Raw genomic sequence first — 16,488 nt, 5'->3', positions numbered from 1 at the left:
TGACTCACATCAACAATCAGAGATTCACCGGCTGAACAAGTCACGTTAACTCGTACCTGGACTGTGTCCAATCCATTCTCGAGATTATACTGTAAGCACATGGACGTTTGACTCAGCAGATCAAACCAATCGTGGAATAGGTTCAGGTTGCCATGGGCAAAGTGTGGTGTACATGCTCCATGTTAAACAGTGTATTCAGTTAGATGGGTGGCTTTGTCATCCCCAAGCAGAACAAATAGTCGTTCACAGGAGTGGAAAACTTATATTTGTTAAAATAAATCAAGCATGGATCATTGTGGATTTTCATTCACCTACAGCTGATGCCCATGATTAGTTTAGCAATGGGATCTGCCTGGCAGTTATGTTCTGTAATGTTCTGCTGTTCGCACAGAGCCTAACACATCCCACCATGCATCATGTTATACGGTATCCACAATGCACTTCTACTGCTGAACTGCCAATGTTGACCCTACACAGCTCGATATCTCCTTGCCTGTCCTTTTATACTCTATAATTTGTAGTTACTGTCACTGCCAATTCCAGTAAACATCCATACATGTCCTGAATGTCCATTGTGATTTATGGCTATCCTTTACTGCTACCCCTGCCAGGGCTGAAAATGCTGGCCGTACGCAACTGTACATCTTACTGTCAGTCAAATGATCCTTTATACTGCAGGCTTGCTGCCACACTGCCATTGCTGATTGACAGCCACACACCTTGTTATCCATTGTGTTCTATAGCTATAGTGTACCTCTAGTGTAGAGAGTAAATAACTTAAAACTGCTTCCAAAAATTGGATCATTTTTGTACATCTTCACCAAAAGCCATTTTCCAAACAGGAAACCTGTATTATTTATTATTTCTCTGTTATAATATGCAGTCTACCTACATTTGCTATACTTTTTCATTTATTTTTCTCATCACACCCCTTCCCCCTTATCTTCACCAAAAATACTACATCTATAACCTTAAAGTTTTCCCCTGCTATACAATCTCTGTTACATGGGCCCGTGCGTAATTCCATTCAGCTATTGGCCCCTTTGAGAAAAAAACGGTCCAATTCTGACAGATAGGAAAATTGACATGGAAGTGTGAATGTAGCCAGGGTCGGCTCCAGGTTTTTGTGGGCCCCGGGCGGAAGAGTCCCAGTGGGCCCCATAAACACGCAGACACACACACATACACAGATACGTACATATACATATTTAAAGACAAACTCACAAAATACATATAAACAGACAAATCTATACAGTCATATATACTGACATACATAGATACACATCATACATGCCTGCAGACAGACACACACAGCTCTGCTGCATACAGACACACACACTGCTCTGCTGCATACATACAGAGACACACACACTGTTCTGCTGCTTACATACGGACAGACACACACACTGCTGCTGTATATATACATACAGACACACACATACTGCTGTGTTGCATACATACATACAGACACAGCTCTGCTGCATATATAGACACACACACAGCTCTGCTGCATACATACACACACACACAGCTCTGCTGCATACATACAGACACCATCACACTGCTCCGGCGGTTCTTCCTCTATTGAAAAATCCGGCCGTCCATTATTCAATCTTGTATTCATTGCTTCCCCCGCCCACCGGCACCTATGATTGGTTGCAGTCAGACCCGCCCCCATGCTGAGTTACAGCTGTCTCACTCCAACCAATCACAGCCGCCGGTGGGCGGTTCTATATCATGCAGTACAATAAATAAATAAATAATTAAAAAAAAACGGTGTGTGGTCCCCCCCCAATTTTGATACCAGCCAAGGTAAAGCCAAACGGCTGAAGGCTGGTATTCTCACATTATGGGGAGCCCCCCAGCCTAAAAATATCAGCCAGCAGCCGCCCGGAATTGCCGCATCCATTAGATGCGACAGTCCCGGGATTCAACCCGGCTCATCCCGAATTGCCCTGGTGCGGTGGCAATCGAGGTAATAAGGAGTTAATGGCAGCAGCCCATAGCTGACACTAAGTCCTAGGTTAATCATGGCAGGCGTCTCCCCGAGATACCTTCCATGATTAACCTGTAAGTGAAAGTAAATAAACACATACACCCGAAAAAATCCTTTATTTGGAATAAAAGACAAAAAAATACACCCTCTTTCACCACTTTATTAAAATCCCCAAATACCCCTCCAGGTCCGGCGTAATCCACACGAGGTCCCGCATCCAGCTCTGTTACATGAAGGTGACAGGAGCGGCAGTAGAACACCGTCGCTCCTGTGAGCTCCACGCAGCAACTGAAGTGAATCGCGCTGTCAGCGGGGACGTCACTGAGGTAATGCCGGTGTGTGTGTGTGGTGATGATGGGTGCGGTAGTGTCGGTGTGTGTGCAGTGAAGATGTGGGCAGTAATGTCAGGATGTGTGCGGTGAAGATGTGGGTGGTAATGTCGGGATGTGTGCTGTGAAGATGTGGGCGGTAATGTCGGGATGTGTGCGGTAATGTCGGGATGTGTGCGGTAATGTCGGGATGTGTGCGGTAATGTTGGGATGTGTACGGTGATGTCGGGATGTGTGCGGTAATGTCGGGAAGTGTGCGGTAATGTCGGGACGTGTGCGGTGATGTCGGGATGTGTGCGGTGATGTCGGGATGTGTGCGGTAATGTCGGGATGTGTGCGGTAATGTCGGGATTTGTGCGGTAATGTCGGTATGTGTGCGGTAATGTCGGGATGTGTGCGGTGATGTCGGGATGTGTGCGGTAATGTTGGGATGTGTGCGGTAATGTCGGGATGTGTGCGGTAATGTCGGGATGTGTGCGGTGATGTTGGGATGTGTGCGGTGATGTCGAGATGTGTGCGGTGATGATGAGGGCTCTCTCTCGACTATAGAAAACTTAACGCAACGCTTTATTTCACTGGAATCCGTGGCCTTTATTATTACACTTTTTGCAACGCAAGTGTGAAACTAGCAGCCATAGTTTCCTGCCGAGGACTGAGATCCTCAGAACTTGGCCCGGGGGCAGCAGAACTGAAGGAGAGTGGGTAGCTGAAGTGACGAGGCCGAGTGGGCCCCCCCAGCTCTCCAGGGCCCCGGCATTTGCCCGGGTATGCCGGGTGCTGACGCCGGCCCTGAATGTAGCCTAAGGCTAAGTTTACATTAAAGAGCTTTGAAGGCGTTCAATACAGTCCTAATATACCTTACAGTGTTATACATGTCTTTTCAGAACAATTATGGGCATTTCAGTACTTCAAATTGATTCACTGCAAATCATATTTTTAGGAAGAATTTGGCGAAGCTTCAAATTCTAAAAAAAAAAACCTCTACTATTCTTTAAACCTTTTTATGATCCCGAAATTTTAAGAGTAAAGGAAGGGGGAAATATTAACTCCATCATCTTCTCTTCCGTACAGCACTGATACTATTTATTCAGTTGGCGTTCACCTTTATAACACATCTCAATAGTTGTAGGAATCCATTTTCATAAAAGTTACATCCTGCATGGTACGGTACTCTCTGTTTCCTAAACCTGTGAATTTTATGTTTATAGAGCTATAACCTAGACACTCCAACTTTTTAGAAACCTCATTTTCTAAAGACACTCAAATATTCCATCAAAGAGAGCCCATATTTTAAGTGTTCTTCTAGTACATTTAATAACATTTCATGGTATGTAAGAACTTGATAAAATGAAATATCATAAAAGCTTTTTTCATAATTCTCTATCACATTTTGTTATGTCAGGGATATTGGTAAGTGCGTTTTTTTAACAGAAAACTAAGTGCGATGGGCATGTACCATGACAGTCTTAATGTCTTTCATTTCCAAAAAACACATTTATTACCCCAATTTTTTTTTTTTTTTATTCATGCTTCCAAGATTTATGATTCAAAGCAAGTTTGATCAACAATACTCTCACAATGTTACTGAATCCTTTTGGATGAAAACATGCTAGGTGGGCTTTGCTGCTGCAGTATATGGACTCTTCAACGATGATAATAAGCTTTTATTCACAACGAGTTTCAACCCTGTACCGCCACCTTTATAAAGTGAGAAAAACAAATGCCAATGACATTTTTTTTCCCACTTCATAAAGGCGCCAATTCGGCTTTGATTTAAAGTAACACTCCAGTGCTGAAAAAAAAAATAATTCTGGAGTGGTGCTTTAAAAGGCTTGTCCGGGACTATATAATTTTTTTTCTTATGGGCCTAATAACTTACATGTAGGGAGTTGTTAACTACCTGCCTCTTATGCCCAAAGTTGATCTCAGCAGGCACAGACCTCTTCTTATGGCAATTTTGTGGCTTCTGTTGACATCAAATCAACATAGAAAGGAAAAGCAGCTTAGCTCACCATAGAGGAACAAGACATATTAAAGGGTGCGGCTCATGGAAAGATTCAGGCTGGCTCCTGAGCAGTATAATGCAAGCTAGGAAAAAAGTCAACATCATCCAATGATTTTCATAAAACCTGCAGATTTTCTGTATGTAATGCAATTCTAGGAGAAAAATCCACACATAAAACTGAACATACCCACAATAGAAATTAATTCTGCGAATTTTAATCATTTCAATCATGCCCTGTCAACAAAGCAAAGCAAAAGAAAAGCTGCTGGTCTGTCGCATTGATCCAATTTAGACAAAAGCCAGCATCTGCCAATGATCTTCAAAAACCTTCTCTTTATTAAGTCCATAAATTTAAAACATAGACTTTGTCCGGTCTATGCATTTCGAGAAGAAGTGTTCTTAATCATGGTGTCATGATTAAGCGGACTTCTGCTCGAAACGCGTAGATCGGAAAAAGACTATGTTTTAAATTTATGGACTTAATAAAGAGAAGGTTTTTGAAGATCATTGGCAGATGCTGGCTTTTGTCTAAATTGGATCAATGCGACAGACCAGCAGCTTTTCTTTTGCTTTGCTTTGTTGACAGGGCATGATTGAAATGATTAAAATTCGCAGAATTAATTTCTATTGTGGGTATGTTCAGTTTTATGTGTGGATTTTTCTCCTAGAATTGCATTACATACAGAAAATCTGCATATAAAGTACACATAAGAGTTTTTAGTGGGTTTCCGCAGAGGAAATACACAGAAAATGCAAGTAAACTACAAATGACTGTATCAGAAAAGTTTTGTCAAAGTGAAATGCAAGGAAGTATAGAAAACAAAAATGACATACTAAAAAGAGACAAAACCTTTAAGAAATAAAAACTAATAAAAAAAAATCACTAGTTAAGCCAATAGATGCAGAAAACTCCAAATACTGATAGTGCGGCGAACATACCATAAGGCTATGTGCGCACAGTGCGTTTTTCGCGGCGTTTTTGCACGTTTTTTGGGTGCGTTTTTGGCCTCAAAACTGCAGGACTTTGCTTCCCCAGCAAAGTCTATGAGTTTTCATTTTTGCTGTCCGCACACATCTGTTTTTTTTACCTGCGTTTTTGAGTTTAAAAAAAAAATGGACATTTCAGTTCTTTCCTGCGTTTTTCTGCGTTTTCCCCCCATGCAATGCATTGGAAAAACGCAGCAAAACGCAGAGATCAAAAATGCAGCAAAACGCAGCCAAAAACGCACCAAATCGTGGCAAAAACGCATGCGTTTTTTGATGCGATTTTTCGACGCAGGTGCGTTTTTGTGCGTTTTTAGCGGCCAAAAACGCAGCGTCAAAAAGACGCAGTGTGCGAACCTAGCCTAACACAGCCAGGACCCTTCATGTACCAACATGTCAACAAACAATGAGCAAGACAAAACAATCACTGATCTCGGGGAGACCAGCTAGAGAAAACACTACCGGCAGCCAGCAAAGGCGCTCAACACAGTGAAATCCTAGGTGCATTGCCCCCTGGGAAGTATGCAAATCAAAAAAGGTCCGTGGAGCCTCTGTTAGGAGTCGCAACACAAAAAATAGCCAGATATCCCTCCGGGAAGAACCTAGCCAAAGAGTGGCTCTTTTTAAGGAGACCACCATAACCACCATATTAAGTGGCCCTTTCAGTCAATATCCAACTCTTTGACGAGTTTAAAGATATGACAAGGGAAATACCAAGGCCAGGTATCCATCCACAGACAGCTGTTTCAGGGTATTGCCCCTCATCAGTGTGGAGTAGGATTCTGGCCAGGTGGGATCAATGCCTAGTAGACCAACAAGACAAAACAATCACTGATCTCAAGGAGACCAGCCAGAAAACACTGCCGGCAGCCAGCAAACACAGTGAATCCTAGGTGCATCCGAGGCTCCACAGACTTTTTTTTGATTAAGAAACAATGAGGGCATCAAAGTGAAGAGGTTGAGTATAAATGAATGTGCTATTTTTACATTGGAAAATCATATTAAACATTCCAAAATGAATAATGGAAAAGCCTTTTGACATAAACATTGCTAATTGTCAATGAAAACAAGTTCAGGCAAAAAGAAAGCAGATGCCAGAGGAGAGAATAACGGTCCGTGTTTTACAGACAAATAAAACAAAAAACTGATGTGTGAATGTGGCCATATACTAAATAAGAAAAGGCAAATTCCCATCAATTCCAGAGTAAAGAGTTTACTAAAATGCCGATCCCTATCCGATGCGTTGAATAACTCGTCCCCTCTCTCTGTTACAGGTGTCCAGTAGCTGTGATTATGTGTTTGTGAGTGGAAAGGAGACGAGGGGCTCAATGAATGCACAAGCCGTTTTTACCTACGAACATCTCAGTGCGCCATTAGAAATGACTGTATGGGTGCCCAAACTCCCTTTATCCATTGAACTCTCTGACTCAAAACTAAGCCAAATAAAAGGCTGGAGAATCCCGATACTACCAGACCGCAGGTAAGCACGTACATTATATATGAGCAATGTACAACTAAGTAGCTAGTACTAGCCAGGCAGTGAGAGAAAATAACTTTATTCCTAAATGACTTTTTATTGAATTGCATTTGTAGAGCTCAATCGATGTACAGGGACTTTAACAACGGCGAAATTACAAAATATGAAATATCGATAGCAGACAGAAAGCAAAAGCTCCTAAAAATACGATAGCATCCAATGTCAGGGTAATAGATGCTTTAATTAAAAAAAAAACACGGAGACATTGGATTTGTCTTACCTGACCTCATCCCAACCAATGAACGATATAGCTAGTTATAAACCTCAATACTTTACCCTATAGAATACACTGCAAGCCTATGTGTGAAGCAGGTATAATTCATCTCTTTGCCGAATATCCAAAAAGTGTGTCTTTTACTATGGAGGCATGGCATGTCTGTAAGGGAACTGTGCAATGTCTAATTTTCTATCTTATAACACAGTAGAGGAACTAAACCTTTGCTACCAGGTCATCCAGTAGTTTTCAGATGACTGGAGGGCTCAGAGCAGCCAAATATCCTTTAATAGGAACCTATCATGTTAAAAATAATATCTGATGCTCAGGCAGAATGTATAGAGTAGGAAAAACTGATCAGAATGATATACATTTTTGGGAGAAATCACGGTTCTTTGTATGCTTATGAGTCCAGTGGGCAGTCCTATTCAGTGATGGAGTCTTCCCTCTATGACTGTGTCTGCCAATGTTCCCCAACTCCAGTCCTCAAGACAAGAGCCAACAACAGATCATGTTTTCAGGGTGTCCTTGGTATTGCATAGGTAGTGGAAGTTTCACTTGGGAAATCCTGAAAATATGATATGTTGGTGGCTTTTTAGGACTGATGTTGGGGTACACTGGAGACAGCTGTCAATCACTAGGAGAACCACCCACTAGACTCGTATGTTTTCAGACCCCAAGGATTTTAATGAATAAAGTTATACTCAATCTTGTTTACGAAACCTATATCATTCTGCTCAACTTCTCCTTGTTTATACCATAATCTCTACAGATTTGATTGCATGTACAACATGACAAATTTCCATTCAGCAATTTATGATCAGAAAATATAACCACAGCAAACAAAGGGAACCTGTCAGGTTCAATATGCAACCAGAACTCCAAGCATTTCTGGGTGGATATTGCTAATCCCTGCTTATCTGTCCCTGTATCTAGTAGCATAGGTAAAGGGATCTTTAGGATAAAGTACTGTATTTCTAAAGATCCTTTATGATATACTAATTAGCACAGGGACTAGTCATAAGGGCGTTAGTTCCTGCACTCATTCCACCCTCTTACCATGTTAGCATGCCCACAGGGGCATGCTAACAAGCTATTCAATGCCCATTGCCTAACATCATCAGCGGTAACCTGCATACTTGTGTCCATTGTCAGACGCCGGGCAGTGCGTATGATCAGAATGCCCTACACTTCTGGTCATGCAGACTATGAAGCTAGGTGTACGGGTCCCGCTTTCAGAGAGGTCTAGGGCTCATGCCTGGAAGTGCCGGTACTTCTGATCATGCGCACTGCCCGGCGTCTGACAACATACACAAGTACGTGCGTCACTGCTGATGACGCTAGGTAATGAGCATTGAATAGCATGTTACCACACACCTGTGGGTTTGCTAACATGCTAAGAGGGCGGAATGAGCGCAGGAAGTAACACCCTTGTGACTAGTCCCTGCGCTCATTTGCATATCATAAAGGATCTTTAGAAAAACTTTTTTGAAAGAGTTCTTTATACTGTAGTTTGACCCGCCTTATTAAAAGCCTATCTCTTCAACATTCTGTTGGGACATGTTTATACTGTATGTGTTTATGCTGTATGTGTCCAACAAGTGGTTAGAATGTAATATGTGTTTGGACCACTGGCATACACAGACACAAGAAGGCTCCTGTGCAAGAATGATATATGGGCCCTTTGTAGATCAAGAGTTTTTAATAATGCCCAATTCTACCTGCTTTAAAGGTAGAAGTTGCCCCCCTTACTCCTTGGTCTCCTGTTTGGCCACAAAGGGTGCATCAATAATGTCTATAGTCTATCTATAATATGTCTATCCCTTATTTGCACTCCTAAAATGGTTTTCCTTGATCAAAAAGTTAATAAAAAATAATTTAGAAGTTGTGATAGCTACATTCCTAACAGTAATGAGCGAGCACTACCATGCTTGGATGAGCGGTACTCGAAATGAGCAGGTTAGATGCTTGGACGGGCTCAACTCAAGTACCAAGTATAATGGAAGTCAATGGGGAACTTTAGCATTTTTCCATAATAGCTTCTTCCAGAAAAATGCTTGTGTCTCCTGTTGACTTCCATTATACTTGGTACTCAAGTCAAACCTGTATATATATATATATTTTTAATCAAATTCATTTTGACTAGGGAGGCAATCACTATAGTACAATGGCTGTGGTTTTATTACACTGAAAAACCTATAATTTTAATAGGACCGGTATCTGTGAGAGTGCGCAGAGGGAATCTTCCCCTTCATGTGTTCAAAGATGTATTCCAAGTGCATATCCTGATTTAATCTGTCAGCAGATTTTTGCTTCCTTATCTGAGTGCAGCATAATGTAGGAAAAGACACCCTGCTTCCAATTATGTCACTTTACTGGGTGAAACAGTTATGAGACAACCAGAGTTCTAAATTATAGCATGTCACAGAGCTCAAAAAGTTTTCTGTGTACATTTTATATTTAGAGTGAGCTGCTTATCAGAGGAGAGAGCATGATCAGGTCAGTGCTTAGAGCCCTGTATTGTCTGGGCAATGATAATCTCCTACTGATAAAACCTTCATTGTATGGAAACAACAATCACAGCCTAATATGTGACATATCCCTGAATTCAGTATTTTAACCCCTACATCATGTCCTCAGATTACATAGCAAAAACCTGCTGACAAATTCCCTTTAATACTGGGCATAAAAGGGTGCTGCAGATTCTAAAAATGACTGCACTGTCTTTCTGAATGTTGTATGCTGCTGCGACCTGGAGATAACCTATACAATGAAACAATGTACAGTCATGCCATTATCAGGACACAGCAGCGGAGCTACCTAATGCTCAACATAAACTGAGCCTAATGTATACTTTACTGTGCCTGCATTGCTATGGTGTACAGCTGCCAATCAGTGACTACCTTGTGGATTGTAATCTGGGAGGGATTATTAATGCTCTTAAGAACTGAACAAAGAGTAGTCCCTAACCTACTGGTGACCAAGATGACAGAGGCCACACAACATACAGGTTGCGCACTACTACCTTACATTCTGCCCCTTGCCTTTAATTAGCGTCATACTGATTGCTGCCGTTAGATTCCACTTTTAAGGCTAGGGCCCCACTTTGCGTTTCCACCTGCGTTTTTGGTGCTTTTTAGGTCCGTTTTGAGAAGCACCTTTTTCATGCCAAAAGACCTGCGTTCTGATTTCACAGCAAAGTCTATGGAAAAAGGGGATTTCTAGACCCCACTTTGCGTTTTAAAACGCTGCGTTTAATTTGCATATTTTGTGGCAAAAACCATGCGTTCAAAGAAGCAGCATGTCAGTTGTTTTTGCCATTTTTATGTGCGTTTTGCTAACATTGAAGTCTATGAGAAATGTCAAAAAACAAGATTCCTACAAATTCCTGCGTTTTACCTGCTTTTCCAGTGCAGAAAACATGCGTTTTGGTCTTCAAAAACGCATGCTTTTTGGACATCAAAATAATGATTTCATATGTCCCTTTACACACACACATAGTCCGACAATTAAAAATAAGAATTTTAATAAATTATTGCTATTTTTCCATTAAATATCATATTACCGCTATAATTTCATTAAATTAATCTATTTTCATTATTTTTCACAAAAATATAGATTTGTTTCTTTTTTTCCAAGTTTTTCATTGAGTTTGACTATTTAAACTTTATTTAGCAGTGTCATGATGCTCAAAACGCATCTATCAAAACGCAGGTTGAAAAGCATGTGTCGCGGGCGGAAAAGGGGACGCTGCGCTCTCCCACTGCTCGGGTCCGGCTGCTGCTGCTGCTGCTCGGTGGTGGCGTGAGCGGTGGGCCGGATCCCGGGGACTCGAGCGGCGTTCCTCGCCCGTGAGTGAAAAGGGGTTTGGTTTTGGGGATTTATTGTCCGTGACGCCACCCACGGTTGTGGTGAGATTGGTGACACCACCGCTGCTCTGGACGGGGATCCCGAGAGTGATGGCAGCTTGGATTTTGGTTCTCCCCTCCATGGGTAGGGGGTTGGTTGTCCCGGGGCCCGGTGATGGGGTAGGGATGGATGGCAGGCGGGTTATGGGGCCTGGCAAGGTGCAGGGTCGCGGGGGCAGCGCTGTGCCACACGGCACGGTGGTACTCACTCAGCCAATGATGTACACAAAGTCTCCGGTAAAACAAACGGCTGGATGGACGGGTCCCACAGACGGCTGCGGTGTTGTTTCTCTCGGCAGGTTGATGGTGACTGCCTTTCCCTGCACCTGTGTAGTGTAAACTGTTCCAATGGGTTCCCACCGGTAACCCACTCCCCAGCTTGAAGGTTGCTGAAGGAGCCCCTTTTGCCCGCAGGCTCTGGCCCTGGGAACTTTAGCCTTGGCGGTGACTGTGTTTCCCTCTAACGGTTGGACTGTTGCCTTCTGTCGGGACTTGGCTGCTGGGAAACCCAGGAGGTTCCCTTCGCTAACGGATTTAACAAATTGCACGGCGACTCCTAGCCTTGCCGGGGTCCGTAAGCCCCTGCCGGATGGTGCTGGCTTCTCTTTGCGTACCGGTCCAGTACCGCCGGGCCACCGCCCGTCCACGGTCCTTACGGCTAGCTCCAATAGGCCTCTCCTGCAGACGGTCACCACCGTCTGCCAACCTTACTGTTCCGTCCGGGCCACACACCCGGACCACTTTCTGTCTGCTCCTCTACCACTTTCCCTTCCTCTCACTTTCACTTCCCAACTGAACTGAACTCTTTTTCCCACCTCCAGGACTGTGAACTCCTCAGTGGGCGGGACCAACCGCCTGGCCCACCCCCTGGTGTGGACATCAGCCCCTGGAGGGAGGCAACAAGGGTTTTTGTCTGACTTAGGTGTGCCTGACCGGGAGTGTGGGGTGTGTTGGTGTAGTGCTTGTGATGTCCTGGCTTGCCCAGGGCGCCACACATGTAAAAAGCGCTGAAAACGCATCTAAAATGCGGTAAATATGCATGCGTTTTCAGCGCTAAATTTCTGAAAAAGGCAACTTTGGTCAAATCAATTAAGCCCAAAACGTGCATTTAGAACTGCAAGTAGATGAACGCAAAGTGGGGCCCTAGCCTTAAAGCATGTCTACATTTTCAATAAATATATTTTTAGAATAAAAAAACAAAAAAAATCCCTGCAAACCAAGAAGTAGACAGTTTCGTTAAGGAACAATATTTTAAATATTTCCAATTTCACTTATGCAACTTATCTGTCACATTAAGTCATCAGCTTCATGGCATTTCCATTTTACATTTCATCACAAAATCAATGTAATATGCATGCATTGATCTTTTCAGTTGGTCCTTTTGTCCCACGGTTCTCCTATTGTTTCCCACTGACAAATCATAAAAATGACAAATAATTTATTATTTACTTTATTTAATATAGAGCTATTGATACATAAAGGATAATTGCAATACGCGGACATTGCCATAGGCTTTGTTTAGTAGAAATGTGTCCTTCAGGGTTCTGTTAACAAATGTATATGTATCCCTGCCATTCTAAATGACTGCAGGCTATATAATAGGCTATTCAGATATATTATTGGCATAACTTACCCAGGACCCAAACCAACATAGCATTATCTTGATAAACAACTCCACTGCTGCGCTGCAAGCTTCTTTCTTCTTTATTCTTAGCAATATTTTATGTTACATATTATACTGATATTGTACAAAGGAAAATAATAGACTATCTTTTAATTTTGTTGCTTGTTTTAAATGCGTTTTTTTATGAAATGCAATGGATAAAATAGTTAAGTTATTGAAGATTAACAGATAAAATATTAGTGTTCACATATCTCAGGTACTGAAAATGGAATAATTATGTCCAATTTAAAAGAAATCTATAAGCAGGTTTTTGCTATGTAAAATGAGAGCATCATGATGTAGGGAATGAGAACTTGATTCCAGTGATGTATCATTTATTAGGTGGTGTGTTGCTGTTTGAACAAAATCAGTGTTTTAACAGTAGAAGATTATCAGAACAGGACTAGGTGTCTCATGCCTGCTAGTTAATTGCTGTGTATAACCCCACTACAGTTTAGCAGCTTCACATTAATGTAAAAAAAAGCTGCCAATCCGGGATTATACCGAGTTTAATACTCTGAGGACTTTGAGAAAACAGTGATTGTATCAAAATGACAGCAACCAAACCCACAAGTGACATTGCGGTCTCAGCCATACATCATGCTGCTCTCAGCATGCACAGCAAAAACTAGGTGATAGATTCACTTTATCCAAATAGTAGAGCATTTCTCTTGATTTTCGCAATTTCCTAATATTCCTCTGTTAGTTAAAGCAAAGTGCATTATATGTTTTGAAAGGGGTTCTCCAATCTAAATCCACAATCTATGTGATTGCACACACTGTGCGTTGTAAGGATTCTCCGGTGTCAGCACCGGTAACCACGTGACCGCGAATATGAGATGGGCATACTACCGGACAGAATCCGCCCAGACTGTTTCCTGCATGCTCAATGGAAGCGTATTTGGTAAGGTTGTAAACAATCTAGCTCCCGATACCGGAGAAACCTCACAGTGCACACGTTGTGACGGGTCATATGTCTGCAGTCATGTAGAGTGACTGTAGACTTGTGGACTTAGACCCGAGAATCTCTTTAACCCCTTCACGACCGGCCGATTTTTCGCTTTCTGGTTTGTTTTTTTTTTGCCATTCTTTTTCCGAGACACATAACTTTTTTATTTTTCAGTCAATATGGTCATGTGAGGGCTCATTTTTTGTGAAATGAGCTGTACTATTTAAATTCAACCATAAGTTTTACCATATAGTGTACTGTAAAACGGCAAAAAAATCCAAATGACGAAAAATTGCAAAAAAAGTGCGATAGACACTGTTGTTTTTGAGATATTTATTCACTGTGTTCACTATATGGTAAAACTGATGTGTGGGTGTGATGCCTCAGGTCAGTGCGAGTTCGTAGACACCAAACATGTATAGGTTTACTTTTATATAAGGGGTTAAAGAAAATGGAAGTTTGTTCGAAAAAAGTGGCGCACATTTTACACCATATTCCGTGACCCGTAGCGTTCTCATTTTACGGGATCTATGGCTCAGTGATGGCTTATTTTTTGCGTCTCAGGCTGTCATTTTTAACTGTACAATTTTTACGCAGATGCTACATTTTGATCGCCTGTTATTCCATTTTGGGCAAAATCCGTGCGACCAAAAAACGTAATTTTGGCTTTTGAAATTTTTTTGCACATATTGACAGCGCCATTTAAGGGGTTAAATGGCACGGGCAGATAATTATTCTGCTCGTGCCTGGTAGGCACACATCTCAGCTGTGAAAATCAGCTGAGATGTGTGCCGATCGCAGCAAGCTGCCGGCAGCAGACCATGGGCAGTATCACTATGACCGTGAGGACGTAATATTACTGCCCGCGGTCGTTAAGGGGTTAAGGTCAATAACTTTAAAGAATAAAAACCATGACTTTCTAGTAAAAGGTTTCCATAAGTCCTATTATGACACACGACAACAAACAGTAGAAAATGAGACACCATTAGCCAGGCCAATCTATACAATAAAACATTTTTTAGAATATTGCTGGACATCTATTGTATCTATTGTGCATCTTCAAGTATATTTAAAGGGTTTGTGTCTGGAAAATTAAAGTTTTACCATTGGCTGGGTAAGTGAAAAATATCAAAGGAAGTTATACTCACCTATCATCATTTACCTTTATCCAGCGCAGGCCGCTCCAGGATCTTTGTTTTCACCGGAAGGAAGTCATCACCATTCAAAGTGGCCGCAGGACCATTGTGACATAATTGTATACCGTGGTCAAGTGTCTTCAGGTGTATGTTATCGGTGACATCAGTAATGATGCACTGCTGAAGACACCTAAACACTCCAGCCAATCACAGGTCCCAACAGCCTTGCTGTGTCTTTGGATGGTGAAGACTTTCTGCTGATGAAAATGTAGACCAGGAAGGAACATGCACTAGATCAAGGTAAATGCTAATAGATGAGTATAACTTCCTTTTATTTTTTTCATTTACCAAGCCCATGGTAAAACTTTAATTTTGTGCATACAACCCCTTAAATACAATATGCTACCAGGTTTTTGCTATAACAACTGAGGACCACATAAGGTAAGGGCTGAGACACTGATTGCAGGGATATGTCACTTATTAGGCTGTGTGATGTGATTTCAATACAATGAGCACTTTAACAGCAGGAGATTATCACTGCCTGGACTAGGTGTTTGACCTGGTCTAACAATGTCCCCAGCACTGATTAGCAGTATGTTGTCAATAAATAATGTACACAGAAAGCTGTGTTAGCTTTCTAAAGACCCTTTTACACACTGAGACTTTCTAGCAATCCCACCAGCGATCCCAACCTGGCTGGGATCGCTACAAAGTCTCTGGTGAGTCGCTGGTGAGCTGTCAAACAAGCAGACCTGGCCAATGACGCAGCAGCGATGCGGACCTGCAGAAAGACCTAGCTAGTCATTGGGGACGTGTTAAAGCAGCTATTTGAAAGGGAAGTCACTAATGAAGTCGTTGTAACGGTGTCAAACACAACGATGCATGCTGCTCAGCGGGAAACAAAGGACCAAGAAATGGTCCTGAACGATTTGTAGCGATCAGCAACCTCACAGCAGGGTCAGGTCGCTGATGCATGTCACACACTGTAATGTCGCTGGGGAGGTCGCTATAACGTCACAAAACCGGTGACGTTACAGCGATGTCGTTAGCGATGTTGCAGTGTGTAAAGGGGCCTTAAAATCTCTGATTGTGTCACAATTGCTGCTCCCAGTAAACTAAGTGATAAGTCATTGGAATCGGGGTCTATTTTCCTACATTATGCTGCTCACAGATGAGATATGAAAAACATGGTGACAGATTCCCTTTAAAGTCAATAAGTCAAAAAATTACTGGACATAAAGTAAGGATTCATTTTCTAAGCTACCAGTATATTTTTTAGTTGTTCCTAATGGTTGTCCAAAGCTCCAGATAGCACTAGTTAGATATTCTAATAACATTTTATCTCTGATTTATGCCAATACCTTCCCGTAAACCAAGATGAGTGTGGCGAGCAGAAGAAAAACACTAACAATTCATCCAGTAACTCATCCATAAATTCCAGATTTGATTAGTTTTATTTAAAGATACTCTGTCAGCAGATTTCACAATATAAATTATACACCTTATTCCATACAGTATATCTCTAGGAACTGATTAAGCTAGTAGTGTACTTACTTTGACAATCTGTCAGATTAGCTCTACAATCCTTTGTGAAAGTTGAATTCAATCTCCATCCAGCTAGCATGATTCACGGCTCCTCAGTGTTCTTCCTCCCTGCTGCTGAATCTCTGCTCACCTGTACCAATTGCCAGCTTCTCAGCGTCCCTCCTTCTGCTGACATCTCAAACTGCTTAGTACATACTGCATTTGTCAGTCAGGTTGGGTGGG

General features: G+C 42.0%; 1 protein-coding gene across 1 annotated transcript in view; it reads left to right on the top strand.

Moving 5' to 3' along the window:
- The window catches only part of TMEM132E (transmembrane protein 132E), an 839,391-nt gene that overhangs the window by 754,117 nt on the left and 68,786 nt on the right, over window positions 1-16,488 (top strand). Inside the window, exon 7 of the mRNA XM_075336321.1 lies at window positions 6,589-6,794. Within this exon, the coding sequence (XP_075192436.1) occupies window positions 6,589-6,794 (206 nt within the window). The remainder of the gene's footprint in view (window positions 1-6,588; window positions 6,795-16,488) is intronic.

Source organism: Anomaloglossus baeobatrachus, chromosome 2, assembly GCF_048569485.1.
Source record: "Anomaloglossus baeobatrachus isolate aAnoBae1 chromosome 2, aAnoBae1.hap1, whole genome shotgun sequence".
Classification (NCBI taxonomy): Eukaryota; Metazoa; Chordata; class Amphibia; order Anura; family Aromobatidae; genus Anomaloglossus; species Anomaloglossus baeobatrachus.
The sequence above is the reverse complement of the archived record's forward strand: the minus strand, read 5'-3'. Positions and strand labels throughout refer to the sequence as shown.